Source organism: Pseudophryne corroboree, chromosome 2 (assembly GCF_028390025.1).
Source record: "Pseudophryne corroboree isolate aPseCor3 chromosome 2, aPseCor3.hap2, whole genome shotgun sequence".
NCBI classification, from domain to species: domain Eukaryota; kingdom Metazoa; phylum Chordata; class Amphibia; order Anura; family Myobatrachidae; genus Pseudophryne; species Pseudophryne corroboree.
The window spans coordinates 752,493,302-752,515,212 of NC_086445.1; the positions used below are offsets into that span (position 1 = coordinate 752,493,302).

The 21,911-nt window shown below is 48.1% G+C and overlaps 1 protein-coding gene across 1 annotated transcript in view; it reads right to left on the reverse strand.

Moving 5' to 3' along the window:
• Positions 1-21,911, reverse strand: part of NRAS (NRAS proto-oncogene, GTPase) — an 87,675-nt gene that overhangs the window by 42,658 nt on the left and 23,106 nt on the right. Inside the window, exon 2 of the mRNA XM_063955433.1 lies at positions 7,425-7,552. Within this exon, the coding sequence (XP_063811503.1) occupies positions 7,425-7,535 (111 nt within the window). The 5' untranslated portion in view covers positions 7,536-7,552. The remainder of the gene's footprint in view (positions 1-7,424; positions 7,553-21,911) is intronic.

Genomic DNA, 21,911 nt, shown 5'->3' on the forward strand with positions numbered 1-21,911 from the left:
ATAGGTTTGCTCAAATCCTTCTGTATCTTCATGTAATCCCAGACAGACTTGATGATGTTGAGATCAGGGCTCTGTGGGATCCATATCGTCACTTCCAGGACTCCTTGTTGTTCTTTATGCTGAAGATAGATCTTAATGACATTGGCTGTATGTTTGAAGTAATTTCCTGCTGCAGAATAAATTTGGAGCCAATAAGAAACCTTCCTGATGGTATTGCATGATGGTTAAGTACCTGCCTGTATTTCTCAGCTTTGAGGACACCATCAATCCTGACTAAATCCCCAACTCCATTGAAATGTAGCCCCAAACTTGCAAGGAACCTCCACCATTCTTCACTGTTGCCTGCAGACATTCATTATTGTACCACTCTCCAGCCCTTCGTAACCAAATTGCCTTCTGTTACAGCCAAATATTTAAAAATTCTTCCAGTTCTGAGCTGATGGCGCTGCTGGACATATTCAGATTTCAGAAGGGAAGTAAGCATGATGTGTCATTAATCTTATGCAGTAAGCTTCCTTGGCCGACCACTGCATCTACGGTTCTCAACGTTGCCCGCTTCAACGGTTCTCAACGTGCTCCAGTGCAGTGAAATACAGGCAGGTACTTATCCATCATGCACTACAATCAGGGAGGTTTCCCTTCGGCTCCAACTTTATTCTGCAGCAGGATAACCACCCCAAACATACAGCCAATGTCATTAAAGCATAAACAACAAGGAGTCCTGTAAGTGATGACATAGCCCCTACAGAGCCCTGGTCTTAAACTCATTGAGTATGTCTAGGATTACATTAATATACAGAAGGATTTGAGCAATCCTACATCCACAGAAGATCTGTGGTTAGTTCTCCAAGTTTGGAACAACCTCCCTGCCAAGTTCCTTCAAAAACTGTGTGCAAGTGTACCTAGAATTGATGCTGTTTTGAAGGCAAAGGGTAGTCACACCAAATATTGATTTGATTTAGTGTTCTCTTCTGTTCATTCACTTTGCATTTTGTTAATTGATTAAAATAAACTATTAACACTTCTAATTTTGAAAGCATTCTTACTTTGCAGCCTTTTTCCGCAGCTGCCTAAACTTTTGCCCAGTACTGTATTTTCAAAAAGATACTTAAATTGCTGTTTAAAGAGAACAATGTTGTGTGTAGACAAGGTCATAACTAACTGTGGGTCTCATTTATTATGTAAAGTGTTTACTTTAGGGCATCATTTATCAGCACTAAACAGCTCTGTGCGGTTTATGAATAAGGAGTCCAAACAAAGTTGTGGGCAATTCAATTCAAGGATTCAGGAGTGGATGTATGAGTCATTATGGGGGAGAAGTGGTATCAGCACGTTATGTATGCGGATACCGCTTCTCCCCCATGTATGAATGTGCCAGTGTGCGGTACATGAAAGGGGCGCCTGTCATTATCGGTACTGCTATCTACAAGATAGCACGCCGATATGCATGGCAATGTATGAACGGAAAGCGGCACTGACCGCTCCGACACCTGCATCTATCGATTTCGACAGCTGCAGGTGACGTTGCCCTATTTCTCTATCGTCCTAGTGGATGCTGGGGTTCCTGAAAGGACCATGGGGAATAGCGGCTCCGCAGGAGACAGGGCACAAAAAGTAAAGCTTTAGGATCAGGTGGTGTGCACTGGCTCCTCCCCCTATGACCCTCCTCCAAGCCAGTTAGATTTTTGTGCCCGGCCGAGAAGGGTGCAATCTAGGTGGCTCTCCTAAAGAGCTGCTTAGGAAAGTTTAGCTTAGGTTTTTTATTTTACAGTGAGTCCTGCTGGCAACAGGATCACTGCAACGAGGGACTTAGGGGAGAAGAAGTGAACTCACCTGCGTGCAGGATGGATTGGCTTCTTGGCTACTGGACATCAGCTCCAGAGGGACGATCACAGGTACAGCCTGGATGGTCACCGGAGCCTTGCCGCCGGCCCCCTTGCAGATGCTGAAGTAAGAAGAGGTCCAGAATCGGCGGCAGAAGACTCCTCAGTCTTCTAAAGGTAGCGCACAGCACTGCAGCTGTGCGCCATTTTCCTCTCAGCACACTTCACACGGCAGTCACTGAGGGTGCAGGGCGCTGGGAGGGGGGCGCCCTGGGAGGCAAATGAATACCTATTTTGGCTAAAAATACCTCACATATAGCCTCCGGAGGCTATATGGAGATATTTAACCCCTGCCAGAATCCGTTAAGAGCGGGAGACGAGGCCGCCGAAAAAGGGGCGGGGCCTATCTCCTCAGCACACAGCGCCATTTTCCCTCACAGAAAGGCTGGAGGGAAGGCTCCCAGGCTCTCCCCTGCACTGCACTACAGAAACAGGGTTAAAACAGAGAGGGGGGGCACTAATTTGGCGATATGCTTATATATATATTAAGATGCTATAAGGGAAAACACTTATATAAGGTTGTCCCTATATAATTATAGCGTTTTTGGTGTGTGCTGGCAAACTCTCCCTCTGTCTCTCCAAAGGGCTAGTGGGTCCTGTCCTCTATCAGAGCATTCCCTGTGTGTGTGCTGTGTGTCGGTACGTGTGTGTCGACAGGTAGGAGGACGATGTTGGTGAGGAGGCGGAGCAATTGCCTGTAATGGTGATGTCACTCTCTAGGGAGTCGACACCGGAATGGATGGCTTATTTAGGAAATTACGTGATAATGTCAACACGCTGCAAGGTCGGTTGACGACATGAGACGGCCGACAAACAATTAGTACGGTCCAGACGTCTCAAAAACACCGTCAAGGGTTTTTAAAACGCCCGTTTACTTTAGTCGGTCGACACAGACACAGACAGGGACACTGAATCCAGTGTCGACGGTGAATAAACAAACGTATTCCTTATTAGGGCCACACGTTAAAGGCAATGAAGGAGGTGTTACGTATTTCTGATACTACAAGTACCACAAAAGAGGGTATTATGTGGGAGGTGAAAAAACTACCATAGTTTTTCCTGAATCAGATAAATTAAATAAAGTGTGTGATGATGCGTGGGTTCCCCCCGATAGAAAATTATGGGCGGTATACCCTTTCCCGCCAGAAGTTAGGGCGCGTTGGGAAACACCCTTTAAGGTGGATAAGGCGCTCACACGCTTATCAAAACAAGTGGCGGTACCGTCTATAGATAGGGCCGTCCTCAAGGACCAGCTGACAAGGCTGGAAAATATAATAAAAAGTATATACACACATACTGGTGTTATACTGCGGCCAGCGATCGCCTCAGCCTGGATGTGCAGAGCTAGGGTGGCTTGGTCGGATTCCCTGACTAAAAATATTGATACCCTTGACAGGGACAGTATTTTATTGACTATAGAGCATTTCTATATATGCGAGATGCACAGAGGGATATTTGCACTCTGGCATCATGAATAAACGCGATGTCCATAACTGCCAGAAGATGTTATGGACACGACAGTGGTCAGGTGATGCAGATTCCAAACGGCACAGTATGGCCGTATACAGGAAGAGGACTTGTTTGGGGTCGGTCCATCGGACCTGGTGGTCACGGCAACTGCTGGAAAATCCACCGTTTTTTACCCTAAGTCACATCTCTGCAGAAAAAGACACCGTCTTTTCAGCCTCAGTCCTCTCGTCCCTATAAGATCATATCTGCCCAGGGATAGAGGAAAGGGAAGAAGACTGCAGCAGGCAGCCCATTCCCAGGAACAGAAGCGTTCCACCGCGTCTGACAAGTTCTCAGCATGGCGCTGAGACCGTACAGGACCCCTGGATCCTACAAGTAGTATCCCGGGGGTACAGATGGGAATGTCGAGACGTTTCCCCTTCGCAGGCTCCTGAAGTCTGCTTTACCAAGTCTCCCTCCGACAAGGAGGTAGTATGGGAAAAAATTCACAAGCTGTATTCCCAGCAGGTGATAATTAAATTACCCCTCCTACTACAGAAAAGGGGTATTATTCCACACTATATTGTGGTACTGAAGCCAGAAGGCTAGGTGAGACTTATTCTAAAAAATTTTTTTTTAACACTTACAAAGGTTCAAATTAAGATGAAGTCACTCAGAGCAGTGATAACGAACCAGGAATAAGGGGACTATATAGTGTCCCGGGACATCAGGGATGCTTACCTCTATGTCCCAAATTTGCCCTTCTCACTAAGGGTACCTCAGGTTCATGGTGCAGAACTGTCACTATCAGTTTCAGACGCTGCCGTTTGGATTGTCCACGGCACCCTGGGGTCTTTACCAAGGTAATGGCCGAATTGATGATTCTTCTTCGAAGAAAAGGCGTCTTAATTATCCCTTACTTGGACGATCTCCTGATAGGGGCATAGTCCAGGGAACAGTTGGAGGTCGGAGTAGCACTATCTCGGATACTGCTACAATCAGCACGGGTGGATTCTAAATATTCCAAAATCGCAGCTGATCCCGACGACACGTCTGCTGTGCCTAGGGATGATTCTGGACACAGTCCAGAAAAAGGTGTTTCTCCCGGAAGAGAAAGCCAGGGAGTTATCCGAGCAAGTCAGGAACCTCCTAAAAACAGTGCATCATTGCACAAGGGTCCTGGTAAAAATGGTGGCTTCCTACGAAGCAATTCCATTCGGCAGATTTCACGTAAGAACTTTTCAGTGGGATCTGCTGGACAAATGGTCCGGATCGCATCTTCAGATGCATCAGCGGATAACCCAATATCCAAGGACAAGGGTGTCTCTCCTGTGGTGGTTATAGAGTGCTCATCTTCTAGAGGGCAGCAGATTCGGCATTCAGGATTGGATGCTGGTAACCACGGAGCCCAGCCTGAGAGGCTGGGGAGCAGTCACACAAGGAAAAAATTTCCAGGGAGTGTGATCAAGTATGGAGACTTTTCTCCACATAAATATACTGGAGCTAAGGGTAAATTTATAATGCTCTAAGCTTAGCAAGACCTCTGCTTCAAGGTCAGCCGGTATTGATCCAGTGGGAAAAACATCACGGCAGTCGCCCACGTAAACAGACAGGGCGACACAAGAAGCAGGAGGGCAATGGCAGAAACTGCAAGGACTTTTCGCTGGGCGGAAAATCATGTGATAACACTGTCAGCAGTTTTTCATCCCGGGAATGGAAACTGGGAAGCAGACTTCCTCAGCACGACCTCCACCCGGGAGAGTGGAAACTTCATTGAGAAGTTTTTTCCACATGATTGTAAACCGTTGGGAAATACCAAAGGTGGACATGATGGCGTCCCGTTTGAACAAAAAACGGGACAGGTATTGCGCCAGGTCAAGAGACCCTCAGGCAATAGATGTGGACGTTCTGGTAACACCGTGGGTGTACCAGTCGGTGTATGTGTTCCCTCCTCTGCTTCTCATACCTAAGGTGCTGAGAATTATAAGACGTAGAGGAGTAAGAACTATACTCATGGCTCCGGATTGGCCAAGAAGGACTTGGTACCCGGAACTTCAAGAGATGCTTACAGAGGTCTTATGGCCTCTGCCGCTAAGAAGGGACTTGCTTCAGCAAGTACCATGTCTGTTCCAAGACTTACCGCAGCTGCGTTTGTCGGCATGGCGATGGAAAGCCGGATCCTAAGGGAAAAAAGGCATTCCGGAAGAGGTCATTCCTACCCTGGTCAAAGCCAGAAAGGAGGTGACCGCTCAACATTATCACCACGTGTGGCGAAAATATGTTGCATGGTGTGAGGCCAGGAAGGCCCCACAAAGAAATTTCAACTCGGTCGTTTCCTGCATTTCCTGCAAACAGGAGTGTCTATGGGCCTCAAATTGGGGTCCATTAAGGTTCAAATTCGGCCCTGTAAATTTTCTTCCAGAAAGAATTGGCTTCAGTTCCTGAAGTCCAGAAGTTTGTCAAGGGAGTATTGCATATACAAACCCCTTTTTTGTGCCTCCAGTGGCACTGTGGGATCTCAACGTAGTTCTGGGATTCCTCAAATCACATTGGTTTAAAACCAGTCAAATATGTGGATTTGAAGCATCTCACATAAAAAGTGACCATGCTCTTGGCCCTGGCCTGGACCAGGCGAGTGTCAAATTGGTGGTTTTTTCTCAAAAAAGCCCATATCTGTTTGTCCATTCGGACAGGGCAGAGCTGCGGACTCGTCCCCAGTTCTCTCCCTAAGGTGGTGTCAGTGTTTCACCTGAACCAGCTTATTGTGGTGCCTTGCACCTACTAGGGACTTGGAGGACTCCAAGTTGCTAGGAGTTGTCAGGGCCCTGAAAATATGTTCCAGGACAGCTGGAGTCAGAAAATCTGACTCGCTGTTTATACTGTATGCACCCAACAAGTTGGGTGCGCCTGCTTCTAAGCAGGCGATTGCTCGTTGGATTTGTAACACAATTCAACTTGCACATTCTGAGGCAGGCCTGCCACAGTCTAAATCGGTTAAGGCCCATTCCACAAGGAAGGTGGGCTCATCTTGGGCGGCTGCCCGAGAGGTCTCGGCATTACAACTCTGCCGAGCAGCTACGTGGTCAGGGGAGAACACGTTTGTAAAATTCTACAAATTTGATATCCTGGCAAAAGAGGACCTGGAGTTCTCTCATTCGGTGCTGCAGAGTCATCCGCACTCTCCCGCCCGTTTGGGAGCTTTGGTATAATCCCCATGGTCCTTTCAGGAACCCCAGCATCCACTAGGACGATAGAGAAAATAAGAATTTACTTACCGATAATTCTATTTCTCGGAGTCCGTAGTGGATGCTGGGCGCCCATCCCAAGTGCGGATTATCTGCAATACTTGTACATAGTTACAAAAATCAGGTTATTATTGTTGTGAGCCATCTTTTCAGAGGCTCCGCTGTTATCATACTGTTAACTGGGTTTAGATCACAAGTTGTACGGTGTGATTGGTGTGGCTGGTATGAGTCTTACCCGGGATTCAAAATTCCTCCCTTATTGTGTACGCTCGTCCGGGCACAGTACCTAACTGGCTTGGAGGAGGGTCATAGGGGGAGGAGCCAGTGCACACCACCTGATCCTAAAGCTTTACTTTTTGTGCCCTGTCTCCTGCGGAGCCGCTATTCCCCATGGTCCTTTCAGGAACCCCAGCATCCACTACGGACTCCGAGAAATAGAATTATCGGTAAGTAAATTCTTATTTTCCACAGCAGGGACAGTTCTGTCCCTGGTTGTGGCGGCTGTGGGCTACATAGGAGATCTCATGCATTCCCAGGGGAGTCGCCAGGAGTAGAGACAGAGCTGTGTGCTCTGGCAGGGATTGCCGGAGGCCAGAGTTTTCACTCCTCCACTCTCACATCCAAGATGTTAATACATCTAATCGGTGTACCTTCCTGCTTCGCTTATGAGGCGAAACAGGAAGTGTTATAGTGGCATAATCCATGCCGCTATAATACATCTCCTCCTCCATACAGAATTAGAGATAGCTAGTTACAGAGATATGTTTAAATACAGTATACACGTTACTGAAAAAAGTAACATTTGATGACATACTGTATATGAGAAAAGTTTGGAGAAAATGTATACCTCTATTGTAGGATCATATTCATCTACAAAATGATTCTGTATAAGTTGTATTGTTAAGGCACTTTTCCCAACACCTCCGGCTCCCACCACCACCAGCTTGTATTCCGTCATTTCTGAAGTATGAGTCCCTGGAAAAAGAACACATTTATTAGGAGTGCAGTATGCCTAGCAATATTTTGTAAGGTTCAAGTCCGTTTTGGTGTTGTAGCAGTTTGAAAGAGGTCGATGATATTAAATTCTCGAAAATGTCCGACATAGTTGAAAAATGAATACAAGACACATGCATATTAGGATCAAAGATTTTAAAGAGACTACCGACACCTCATTATATCATAAACACAACAGGCTTTATTTAGCGCAATCATTTTACTAGTAAAATACAGTAAAATTGAAGCCACTTTAAATACTGGGCATAAACAAGACCAGAAGTTCTGGGTTTTACACCCAGATGCTTGTTAAATAAATCCCTAGGTGTACATTGCAACATGGGCAGTAACTCTGAAATTACCAGTTCCTTGTTCAGCAATTCTTAATGAGATAAAAAAGGAATACTGTAATAAATCTACAGTTCAGACACATAGGGGGAGATTCAATTGTTTATAGCTCCTGAATAAACTGCACAGGAGCTATTCAATTGTTTGCGTGACCAGCCCCTCTCGAGAGCGAGAATTCATGGTATAACCTGCTTCTCCTGCGGCTAGGGCGCGGCTGTCCCGGTATGCCCAGCACTCACGCCCAGCTCCAAAGCCATACTATTTTAAACAGATTTTTGCGCACACCTCACCAGGGTGCAAGCAGAAACACGTGATAAGAACAGCCTTGGAGCTGGTCGCACAAACAATGAAACAGCTCCCATGCAGTTTAGACAGGACCTACAAACAATTGAATAGCCCTATAAAGTATATAAAATGTTTTTATATTAATGAAAAAAATATATTGTTGTAAAACCTAGAGCAAAGCCGAAATTAATAAGATTTTACTCACCGGTAAATCTATTTCTCGTAGTCCGTAGTGGATGCTGGGACTCCGTAAGGACCATGGGGAATAGCGGCTCCGCAGGAGACTGGGCACAACTAAAGAAAGCTTTAGGACTACCTGGTGTGCACCGGCTCCTCCCTCTATGACCCTCCTCCAGACCTCAGGATACTGTGCCCGGAAGAGCTGACACAATAAGGAAGGATTTTGAATCCCGGGTAAGACTCATACCAGCCACACCAATCACACCGTATAACTCGTGATACTATACCCAGTTAACAGTATGAACAATAACTGAGCCTCTCAACAGATGGCTCAACAATAACCCTTTAGTTAAACAATAACTATATACAAGTATTGCAGACAATCCGCACTTGGGACGGGCGCCCAGCATCCACTACGGACTACGAGAAATAGATTTACCGGTGAGTAAAATCTTATTTTCTCTGACGTCCTAAGTGGATGCTGGGACTCCGTAAGGACCAAGGGGATTATACCAAAGCTCCCAAACGGGCGGGAGAGTGCGGATGACTCTGCAGCACCGAATGGGCAAACTCTAGGTCCTCCTCAGCCAGGGTGTCAAACTTGTAGAATTTAGCAAATGTGTTTGACCCCGACCAAGTAGCTGCTCGGCAAAGTTGTAGAGCCGAGACCCCTCGGGCAGCCGCCCAAGAAGAGCCCACCTTCCTCGTGGAATGGGCTTTCACAGATTTAGGATGCGGCAGTCCAGCCGCAGAATGTGCAAGCTGAATCGTACTACAGATCCAGCGAGCAATAGTCTGCTTTGAAGCAGGAGCACCCAGCTTGTTGGGTGCATACAGGATAAACAACGAGTCAGTTTTCCTGACACTAGCTGTCCTGGAAACATAAATTCTCAGGGCCCTGACTACGTCCAACAACTTGGAAGCCTCCAAGTCTTTAGTAGCCGCAGGCACCACGATAGGTTGGTTCAAATGAAAGGCTGATACCACCTTAGGGAGAAACTGGGGACGAGTCCTCAATTCTGCCCTATCCATATGGAAAATCAGATAAGGGCTTTTACATGACAAAGCCGCCAATTCTGACACACGCCTGGCCGGATCCAAGGCCAACAGCATGACCACTTTCCACGTGAGATATTTTAATTCCACGGTTTTAAGTGGCTCAAACCAATGTGACTTTAGGAAATCCAACACCACGTTGAGATCCCAAGGTGCCACTGGAGGCACAAAAGGGGGCTGAATATGCAGCACTCCCTTAACAAAAGTCTGAACTTCAGGTAGTGAAGCCAGTTCTCTCTGGAAGAAAATCGATAGAGCCGAAATCTGGACCTTAATGGAACCCAATTTTAGGCCCATAGTCACCCCTGACTGTAGGAAGTGCAGAAAACGGCCCAGCTGAAATTCCTCCGTTGGGGCCTTCCTGGCCTCACACCACGCAACATATTTTCACCAAATGCGGTGATAATGGTTTGCGGTCACTTCTTTCCTAGCTTTAATCAGCGTAGGAATGACTTCCTCCGGAATGCCCTTTTCCTTCAGGATCCGGTGTTCAACCGCCATGCCGTCAAACGCAGCCGCGGTAAGTCTTGGAACAGACAGGGCCCCTGCTGCAGCAGGTCCTGTCTGAGCGGTAGAGGCCATGGGTCCTCTGAGATCATTTCTTGAAGTTCCGGGTACCAAGCTCTTCTTGGCCAATCCGGAACAATGAGTATAGTTCTTACTCCTCTTCTCCTTATTATCCTCAGTACCTTGGGTATGAGAGGAAAAGGAGGGAACACATAAACAGACCGGTACACCCACGGTGTCACTAGAGCGTCCACAGCTATCGCCTGAGGGTCTCTTGAACTGGCGCAATATCTTTCTAGCTTTTTGTTTAGGCGGGACGCCATCATGTCCACCTGTGGCCTTTCCCAACGGTTTACAATCAGTTGGAAGACTTCTGGATGAAGTCCCCACTCTCCCGGGTGGAGGTCGTGCCTGCTGAGGAAGTCTGCTTCCCAGTTGTCCACTCCCGGAATGAACACTGCTGACAGTGCTAACACGTGATTTTCCGCCCATCGGAGAATCCTTGTGGCTTCTGCCATCGCCGTCCTGCTTCTTGTGCCGCCCTGTCGGTTTACATGGGCGACTGCCGTGATGTTGTCTGACTGGATCAGTACCGGCTGGTTTTGAAGCAGGGGTTTTGCCTGACTTAGGGCATTGTAAATGGCCCTCAGTTCCAGAATATTTATGTGTAGGGAAGTCTCCTGACTTGACCATAGTCCTTGGAAGTTTCTTCCCTGTGTGACTGCCCCCCAGCCTCGAAGGCTGGCATCCGTGGTCACCAGGACCCAGTCCTGTATGCCGAATCTGCAGCCCTCTTGAAGATGAGCACTTTGCAGCCACCACAGCAGAGACACCCTGGTCCTTTGAGACAGGGTTATCAGCCGATGCATCTGAAGATGCGATCAGGACCACTTGTTCAACAGGTCCCACTGAAAAGTCCTTGCATGGAACCTGCCGAATGGAATTGCTTCGTAGGAAGCTACCATTTTTCCCAGGACTCGCGTGCAGTGATGCACCGACACCTGTTTTGGTTTCAGGAGGCCTCCGACTAGAAATGACAGCTCCTTGGCTTTCTCCTCCGGGAGAAACACTTTTTTCTGTTCTGTGTCCAGAACCATCCCCAGGAACAGTAGACGTGTCTGAGGGACCAGCTGTGACTTTGGAATATTGAGAATCCAACCGTGCTGTTGTAGCACCTCCCGAGATAGTGCTACCCCGACCAACAACTGCTCCCTGGACCTCGCCTTTATCAGGAGATCGTCCAAGTACAGGATAATTAAAACTTCCTTTTGTCGAAGGAGTATCATCATTTCGGCCATTACCTTGGTAAATACCCTAAATACCCTCGGTGCCGTGGACAGACAAAACGGCAACGTCTGGAATTGGTAATGACAATCCTGTACCACAAATCTGAGGTACTCCTGGTGATGATGGTAAATGGGGACATGCAGGTAAGCATCCTTGATGTCCAGTGATACCATGTAATCCCCCTTGTCCAGGCTTGAAATAACCGCCCTGAGCGATTCCATCTTGAACTTGAATTTTTTTATTTTTTTTAATATGTGTTCAAGGATTTCAAATTTAAAATGGGTCTCACCGAACCGTCCGGTTTCGGTACCACAAACATTGTGGAATAGTAACCCCGTCCTTGTTGAAGGAGGGGCACCTTGACTATCACCTGCTGGGAATACAGCTTGTGAATTGCCTCTAGCACTGCCTCCCTGCCTGAGGGAGTTGTTGGCAAGGCAGATTTGAGGAAACGGCGGGGGGGAGACGTCTCGAATTCCAGCTTGTACCCCTGAGATACTACTTGAAGGATCCAGGGATCCACCCGTGAGCGAGCCCACTGATTGCTGAAGTTTTTGAGACGGGCCCCCACCGTACCTGGCTCCGCCTGTGGAGCCCCAGCGTCATGCGGTGGACTTGGAGGAAGCGGGGGAGGACTTTTGCTCCTGGAAACTGGCTGTATGCTGCAGCTTTTTCCCTCTACCTCTGCCTCTGGGCAGAAAGGACGCGCCTTTAACCCGCTTGCCTTTATGGGGCCGAAAGGACTGTACCTGATAATACGGTGCTTTCTTTGGCTGTGAGGGAACATGGGGTAAAAATGCTGACTTCCCAGCTGTTGCTGTGGAAACGAGGTCCAAGAGACCATCCCCGAACAACTCCTCACCCTTATAAGGCAAAACTTCCATGTGCCTTTTAGAATCTGCATCACCCGTCCACTGCAGAGTCCATAATCCTCTCCTGGCAGAAATGGACATTGCACTTATTTTAGATGCCAGCCGGCAAATATCCCTCTGTGCATCTCTCATGTATAAGACTGCGTCTTTTATATGCTCTATGGATAGCAATATAGTGTCCCTGTCTAGGGTATCAATATTTTCCGACAGGGAATCTGACCACGCAGCTGCAGCACTGCACATCCATGCTGAAGCAATAGCTGGTCTCAGTATAATACCCGCGTGTGTATATACAGACTTCAGGATAGCCTCCTGCTTCCTATCAGCAGGCTCCTTTAGGGCGGCCGTGTCCGGAGACGGTAGTGCCACCTTTTTTGACAGACGTGTGAGCGCTTTATCCACCCTAGGGGATGTTTCCCAACGTGACCTATCCTCTGGCGGGAAAGGGTACGCCATTAGTAGCCTTTTAGAAATTACCAGTTTCTTATCGGGGGAAGCCCACGCTTCTTCACACACCTCATTTAATTCCTCAGATGGGGGAAAAACCACTGGTAGTTTTTTCTCCCCAAACATAATACCCTTTTTTGTGGTTCCTGGGGTAATATCAGAAATGTGCAACACATTTTTCATTGCCTCAATCATGTAACGTGTGGCCCTATTGGAATGTACATTTGTCTCATCGTCGTCGACACTGGATTCAGTATCCGTGTCGACATCTGTGTCTGCCATCTGAGGTAGCGGGCGTTTAAGAGCCCCTGATGGCTTTTGAGACAGCTGGGCAGGCACAAGCTGAGAAGCCGGCTGTCCCACATCTGATATGTCGTCAAACCTTTTATGTAAGGAGCTGACACTTTCACGTAATTCCTTCCACAAGTCCATCCACTCAGGTGTCGGCCCCGCAGGGGGTGACATCACATTTATCGGCACTTGCTCCGCCTCCACATAAGCCTCCTCATCAAACATGTCGACACAGCCGTACCGACACACCGCACACACACAGGGAATGCTCCGACTGAGGACAGGACCCCACAAAGCCCTTTGGGGAGACAGAGAGAGAGTATGCCAGCACACACCAACAGCGCCATATAACACAGGGATTAACACTATAACTGAGTGATTTTTCCCAATAGCTGCTTGTATACACAATATTGCGCCTAAATTTAGTGCCCCCCCCCTCTCTTTTTTACCCTATGTAGTCTGGAAACTGCAGGGGAGAGCCTAGGAGCGATCCTTCCAGCGGAGCTGTGAGGGAAAATGGCGCCAGTGTGCTGAGGGAGATAGCCCCGCCCCTTTTTCGGCGGACTTCTCCCGCTTTATTCTATGTATATCTGGCACGGGTATTTTACACATATATAGTCTCTATGACTATATTATGTGTTTTTTTGCCAGCCAAGGTACTTAATATTGCAGCCCAGGGTGCCCCCCCCCAGCGTCCTGCACCCATCAGTGACCGGAGTGTGAGGTGTGCATGGGAAGCAATGGCGCACAGCTGCAGTGCTGTGCGCTACCTTGTTTAAAGACCGAAGTCTTCTGCCGCCGATTTCCAGGACTCTTCTTGCTTCTGGCTCTGTAAGGGGGACGGCGGCGCGGCTCCGGGAACGGACGATCGAGGTCGGGCCCTGTGTTCGATCCCTCTGGAGCTAATGGTGTCCAGTAGCCTTAGAAGCCCAAGCTAGCTGCAAGCAGGTTGGTTCGCTTCTCTCCCCTTAGTCCCTCGTAGCAGTGAGTCTGTTGCCAGCAGATCTCACTGAAAATAAAAAACCTAAAATAAACTTTCTTTTTCTAGGAGCTCAGGAGAGCCCCTAGTGTGCATCCAGCTCAGCCGGGCACAAAATTCTAACTGAGGTCTGGAGGAGGGTCATAGAGGGAGGAGCCAGTGCACACCAGGTAGTCCTAAAGCTTTCTTTAGTTGTGCCCAGTCTCCTGCGGAGCCGCTATTTCCCATGGTCCTTACGGAGTCCCAGCATCCACTTAGGACGTCAGAAAAATATGATTATAGTGAGAGTGGAGGGTGTTTGCTTACTGACTTTACCAACGAGAATAATAAAAAATATACCAGTACTGTATTTGCCTACATCACTTGTTCATTTGTTTACAAAACACAATTGTAGTCAAGGAGAAACTATGGCAACTTGTAAAATAAAACTGCAGAAATGATGAATAAGGTTGCAAGCTTCCTTTTCCGTTTCATATGTTCATGACCTCCTTAAGTCATACATAAACACACATTCCTGGAGCCATGCAGGGGACAATCTCTTAATAACGTACTCTACTGCCATCCTGACTCATGACCCACACACTATACAGGCTGGGAGAAGCCCATGAACAGAGGAAGGAAGAGGCATGGCTGGAGGCCACAGAGCCTTAAGGGACATACACAGTTACCATCTCCTGAGTGAAGAGCAACACAAAAAAATAAAAAGGCGACAACAAAAATTATGTTTTTTGCTTTACCTTGAGCATGCACAACTATATCTAACTTTTATAGGAAAGAATTATAATCGGCTGAACCATTAATTCAGTGCTAAGTCAAATAATTTCAGCATTCTGAAGTTTGTCAGATGGCCAAAGTTTTGCATTTTTTTTTTATTACTGTACAACTTGGCTGTGATTGATCCCACAGCAGGGAAATAATAAGAATTTACTTACCGATAATTCTATTTCTCGTAGTCCGTAGTGGATGCTGGGAACTCCGTAAGGACCATGGGGAATAGCAGCTCCGCAGGAGACTGGGCACAAAAGAAAAGCTTTAGGACTACCTGGTGTGCACTGGCTCCTCCCCCTATGACCCTCCTCCAAGCCTCAGTTAGGATACTGTGCCCGGACGAGCGTACACAATAAGGAAGGATTTTGAATCCCGGGTAAGACTCATACCAGCCACACCAATCACACCGTACAACTTGTGATATGAACCCAGTTAACAGCATCATAACAGAGGAGCCTCTGGATAGATGGCTCACAACAACAATAACCCGAATTGTTAACAATAACTATGTACAAGTATTGCAGATAATCCGCACTTGGGATGGGCGCCCAGCATCCACTACGGACTACGAGAAATAGAATTATCGGTAAGTAAATTCTTATTTTCTCTGACGTCCTAGTGGATGCTGGGAACTCCGTAAGGACCATGGGGATTATACCAAAGTTCCCAAACGGGCGGGAGAGTGCGGATGACTCTGCAGCACCGAATGAGAGAACTCAAGGTCCTCCTCAGCCAGAGTGTCAAATTTGTAAAATTTTACAAAGGTATTTGACCCTGACCAAGTAGCAGCTCGGCAAAGTTGTAACGCCGAGACCCCTCGGGCAGCCGCCCAGGATGAGCCCACCTTCCTTGTGGAGTGGGCATTTACAGATTTTGGCTGTGGCAGGCCTGCCACAGAATGCGCAAGCTGAATTGTATTACAGATCCAGCGAGCAATGGTCTGCTTAGAAGCAGGAGCACCCAGCTTGTTGGGTGCGTACAGGATAAACAGCGAGTCAGATTTTCTGACTCCAGCCGTCCTGGAAACATATTTTCAGGGCCCTGACGTCGTCTAGCAACTTGGAGTCCTCCAAGTCCCTAGTAGCCGCAGGCACCACAATAGGCTGGTTCAGGTGAAACGCTGACACCACCTTAGGGAGAAACTGAGGACGAGTCCTCAATTCCGCCCTGTCTGAATGGAAAATCAGATAAGGGCTTTTACAGGATAAAGCCGCCAATTCTGACACGCGCCTGGCCGAAGCCAGGGCCAACAGCATGACCACTTTCCATGTGAGATATTTTAAATCCACAGATTTAAGCGGTTCAAACCAATGTGATTTGAGGAACCCCAAAACTACATTGAGATCCCAAGGTGCCACTGGAGGCACAAAAGGAGGCTGTATATGCAGCACCCCCTTGACAAACGTCTGAACTTCAGGGACTGAAGCCAGTTCTTTCTGGAAGAAAATCGACAGGGCCGAAATCTGAACCTTAATGGATCCCAATTTGAGGCCCATAGACACTCCTGTTTGCAGGAAATGCAGGAATCGACCCAGTTGAAATTCCTCCGTTGGGGCCTTCCTGGCCTCGCACCACGCAACATATTTTCGCCAAATGCGGTGATAATGCTTTGCGGTTACATCCTTCCTGGCTTTGATCAGGGTAGGGATGACTTCCTCCGGAATGCCTTTTTCCTTCAGGATCCGGCGTTCAACCGCCATGCCGTCAAACGCAGCCGCGGTAAGTCTTGGAACAGACAGGGTCCTTGCTGGAGCAGGTCCCTTCTTAGATGTAGAGGCCACGGGTCCTCTGAGCATCTCCTGAAGTTCCGGGTACCAAGTCCTTCTTGGCCAATCCGGAGCCACGAGTATAGTTCTTACTCCTCTCCGTCTTATAATTCTCAGTACCTTGGGTATGAGAGGCAGAGGAGGGAACACATACACTGACTGGTACACCCACGGTGTTACCAGAGCGTCCACAGCTATTGCCTGAGGGTCCATTGACCTGGCGCAATACCTGTCCAGTTTTTTGTTGAGGCGGGACGCCATCATGTCCACCTTTGGTTTTTCCCAACGGTTTACAATCATGTGGAAGACTTCTGGGTGAAGTCCCCACTCTCCCGGGTGGAGGTCGTGCCTGCTGAGGAAGTCTGCTTCCCAGTTGTCAACTCCCGGAATGAACACTGCTGACAGTGCTATCACATGATTTTCCGCCCAGCGAAGAATCCTTGCAGCTTCTGCCATTGCCCTCCTGCTTCTTGTGCCGCCCTGTCTGTTTACGTGGGCGACTGCCGTGATGTTGTCCGACTGGATCAGCACCGGCTGACCTTGAAGCAGAGGTCTTGCTTGGCTTAGAGCATTGTAAATGGCCCTTAACTCCAGGATATTTATGTGAAGTGATGTCTCCAGGCTTGACCACAAGCCCTGGAAATTTCTTCCCTGTGTGACTGCTCCCCAGCCTCGCAGGCTGTCATCTGTGGTCACCAGGACCCAGTCCTGAATGCCGAATCTGCGGCCCTCTAGAAGATGAGCACTCTGCAACCACCACAGGAGAGACACCCTTGTCCTTGGTGACAGGGTTATCCGCCGATGCATCTGAAGATGCGATCCGGACCATTTGTCCAGCAGGTCCCACTGGAATGTTCTTGCGTGGAATCTGCCGAATGGGATTGCTTCGTAAGAAGCCACCATTTTTCCCAGGACCCTTGTGCATTGATGCACTGAGACTTGGCCTGGTTTAGGAGGTTTCTGACTAGCTCGGATAACTCCCTGGCTTTCTCCTCCGGGAGAAACACCTTTTTCTGGACTGTGTCCAGAATCATCCCTAGGAATAGAAGACGTGTCGTCGGGATCAGCTGCGATTTTGGGATATTGAGAATCCACCCGTGCTGCCGCAACACTACTTGAGATAGTGCTACCCCGACTACCAACTGTTCCCTGGATCTTGCCCTTATCAGGAGATCGTCCAAGTAAAGGATAATTAAAACTCCTTTCCTTCGGAGGAGTATCATCATTTCGGCCATTACTTTGCTAAAGACCCGGGGTGCCGTGGACAATCCAAACGGCAGCGTCTGAAACCGATAGTGGCAGTTCTGTACCACAAACCTGAGGTACCCTTGGTGAGAAGGGTACATTGGGACATGGAGGTAAGCATCCTTGATGTCCAGAGACACCATATAATCCCCTTCTTCCAGGTTCGCAATCACCGCTCTGAGTGACTCCATCTTGAATTTGAACCTCTGTATGTAAGTGTTCAAGGATTTCAGATTTAAAATAGGTCTCACCGAGCCGTCCGGCTTCGGTACCACAAACAGCGTGGAATAATACCCCTTTCCCTGTTGCAGGAGGGGTACCTTGATTATCACCTGCTGAGAATACAGCTTGTGAATTGCTTCCAATACCGCCTCCCTGTCGGAGGGAGACGTCGGTAAAGCAGACTTTAGGAAACGGCGAGGGGGAGACGTCTCGAATTCCAATTTGTACCCCTGAGATACCACCTGAAGGATCCAGGGGTCCACTTGTGAGTGAGCCCACTGCGCGCTGAAATTCTTGAGACGGGCCCCCACCGTGCCTGAGTCCGCTTGTAAAGCCCCAGCGTCATGCTGAGGACTTGGCAGAAGCGGGAGAGGGCTTCTGTTCCTGGGAACTGGCTGTTTGCTGCAGCCTTTTTCCTCTCCCTCTGCCACGGGGCAGAAATGAGGAGCCTTTTGCCCGCTTGCCCTTATGGGGCCGAAAGGACTGCGCCTGATAATACGGCGTCTTCTTATGTTGAGAGGCTACCTGGGGTAAAAATGTGGATTTCCCAGCAGTTGCCGTGGCCACTAGGTCTGATAGACCTACCCCAAATAACTCCTCCCCCTTTATAAGGCAATACTTCCATATGCCTTTTGGAATCCGCATCACCTGACCACTGCCGCGTCCATAACCCTCTTCTGGCAGAAATGGACAGCGCACTTACTCTTGATGCCAGTCGGCAAATATCCCTCTGTGCATCACGCATATATAAAAATGCATCTTTTAAATGCTCTATAGTCAGTAATATACTGTCCCTATCTAGGGTATCAATATTTTCAGTCAGGGAATCCGACCAAGCCACCCCAGCACTGCACATCCAGGCTGAGGCGATTGCTGGTCGCAGTATAACACCCGTGTGAGTGTATATACATTTTAGGATATTCTCCTGCTTTCTGTCAGCAGGTTCCTTTAGGGCGGTCGTATCGGGAGACGGTAGTGCCACCTGTTTAGACAAGCGTGTGAGCGCTTTATCCACCCTAGGGGGTGTTTCCCAACGTGCCCTATCCTCTGGCGGGAAGGGGTATGATGCCAATAACCTTTTAGGAATTATCAGTTTTTTATCGGGGGAAACCCACGCTTCATCACACACTTCATTTAATTCTTCAGATGCAGGAAAAACTACAGGTAGTTTTTTCTCACCAAACATAATACCCTTTTTAGTGGTACTTGTACTATCAGAAATGTGTAAAACATTTCTCATTGCCTCAATCATGTAACGTGTGGCCCTACTGGAAGTCACATTCGTCTCTTCATCTGGACTGGAGTGTCCGTGTCGGCGTCTGTATCTGCCATCTGAGGTAACGGGCGTTTTAGAGCCCCTGATGGTCTTTGAGACGCCTGGACAGGCACAAGCTGAGTAGCCGGCTGTCTCATGTCATCAACCGTCTTTTGTAAAGAGCTGACACTGTCACGTAATTCCTTCCATAAGCCCATCCACTCAGGTGTCGACTCCCTAGGGGGTGACATCTCCATTACAGGCAATTGCTCCGCCTCCACATCATTTTCCTCCTCATACATGTCGACACAATCGTACCGACACACAGCACACACACAGGGAATGCTCTGATAGAGGACAGGACCCCACTAGCCCTTTGGGGAGACAGAGGGAGAGTATGCCAGCACACACCAGAGCGCTATATATATATACTGGGATAACACTATACAGAGTGTTTTTCCCCTTATAGCTGCTGTTTATATTATTACTGCGCCTAATTAGTGCCCCCCCCCCCCCCCTCTTGTTTTACCCTTTTCTGTAGTGCAGGACTGCAGGGGAGAGTCAGGGAGACGTCCTTCCAGCGGAGCTGTGAGGGAAAATGGCGCCTGTGTGCTGAGGAGATAGGCTCCGCCCCCTTCTCGGCGGACTTTTCTCCCGCTTTTTTCTGGAATCTGGCAGGGGTTAATATACATCCATATAGCCCTGGGGGTTATATGTGATGTATTTTTGCCAGCCAAGGTGTTTTTATTGCTGCTCAGGGCGCCCCCCCCCCCCCAGCGCCCTGCACCCATCAGTGACCGCAGTGTGAGGTGTGCATGAGGAGCAATGGCGCACAGCTGCAGTGCTGTGCGCTACCTTGTTGAAGACTGATGTCTTCTGCCGCCGATTTTCCGGACCTCTTCTGTCTTCTGGCTCTGTAAGGGGGCCGGCGGCGCGGCTCTGGGACCGGACTCCGAGGCTGGGCCTGTGTTCGGTCCCTCTGGAGCTAATGGTGTCCAGTAGCCTAAGAAGCCCAAGCTGGCTGCAAGCAGGCAGGTTCGCTTCTTCTCCCCTTAGTCCCTCGATGCAGTGAGCCTGTTGCCAGCATGTCTCACTGAAAATAAAAAACCTAAAACAATCTTTTTTCTAAAGAGCTCAGGAGAGCCCCCTAGATTGCACCCTGCTCGGTCGGGCACAAAAATCTAACTGAGGCTTAGAGGAGGGTCATAGGGGGAGGAGCCAGTGCACACCAGGTAGTCCTAAAGCTTTTCTTTTGTGCCCAGTCTCCTGCGGAGCCGCTATTCCCCATGGTCCTTACGGAGTTCCCAGCATCCACTAGGACGTCAGAGAAATTAGCCATAGCTCAATTAGATACTTCAAAGTGTAAAAGCTCAGTACACACTAGATGAGATGTCGACCAATCCCGATTGGAGACATATCGGGTACATTGTCTAGTGTGTACCCATGATATGCGTGCTCTCGCTTGTCTTTACTGACATCCCGCAACAGCCCTGCAGCAGGGCAGATGGGGAACATTGCTAGTGTGGCCGTCGTAGCTGGCATCGGCAAGCATTTATGCACTTGCCACATGCAGAGTCCCGTCTGCAGCAATGTCAGAAAGCTGTTTCAAGGAAGTGAGAGTGCAATTAGCTATTAGTAAGATTATGGCGGATATTTATCAAAGCTTGGCGAGAGATAAACTACTAAGCAATCAGCTTCTGTCATGTTACAGGCTGTGTTTGAAAAATTACAGAAAGAAGCTGATTGGGGAGAGATAAAGTACCATCCAAACTCTGATAAATATCCCCTGTATTTAATAACAGGTCAGAAGGTGCATACACAAGGGGTTATTCAGAGTTGTTAGCAAACCAAAAAAGCACACTAATGAGCAAAACCATGACGCACTGCAGGAGGGCAGATGTAACATGTGCAGGGTGAGTTAGATTTGGGTGTGTTCAAACTGAAATTTAGAAATAAAGCAGCCAGTATTTACCCTGCAGAGAAACAATATAACCCTTCCAAATCTAACTCTCTCTGCACATGTTACACCTGCTCCACCTTCAGTGCAACATGGTTTTGCGGGAGTCCAAAAGGGAAAACACTAGGCCATAGGTATGCAAACTCGGTCCTCATTTCCCCACACAGTGCATGTTTTGCAGGTCTCCTCACAGAATCACAAGTGAAATAATTAACTCCACCTGCGGACCTTTTAAAATGTGCGAGTAATTAATACACCTGTGCACCTGCTGGGTTACCTGCAAAACATGCACTGTGTGGGGTAATGAGGACCGAGTTTGCAGACCTATGCACTAGGCGAAGTTGCTCATGGAGCTGCGGTCAGTCGCCTGACAACCGGTCACATAACTACATCCCAAGTAAAACGCATACAAAAAAAAACAAAAACATACCAAAATACATATCTTGTTGAAAAATGATAATTCATTGTGGAAAGTTTAAACAATGACAGGTTATAAAGTATCACTGAATACAAATTAAACAAATGTTGTATGAGGAAACTGAAAAATATCATTCAATATTGTACTCAAGTTTTAATAACCAAGAAATGTATATTTTTCCGTAATATACAGTAGACGTAAACATTAATTGGGGGCGATTACATTTTTATTATTATTTTTTTTTTACACCATCGCAGCAATTCAAAGGTTGCTCTGACTGGGCACCCATTCCTCTTGACACGACCAAAAGCACCGGGTTTTAAAGTACTGGCAGGGGCGTGAAAGTGCAGCTTAGACATCCAAACGGCACTTTTTGGACATTTCTGGTCCCCGGCCCGGGAGTGGTGGTGGGCTCCCTGACAATAACAATCTCTCCCATGGACTGTCAAAGCAAGGGT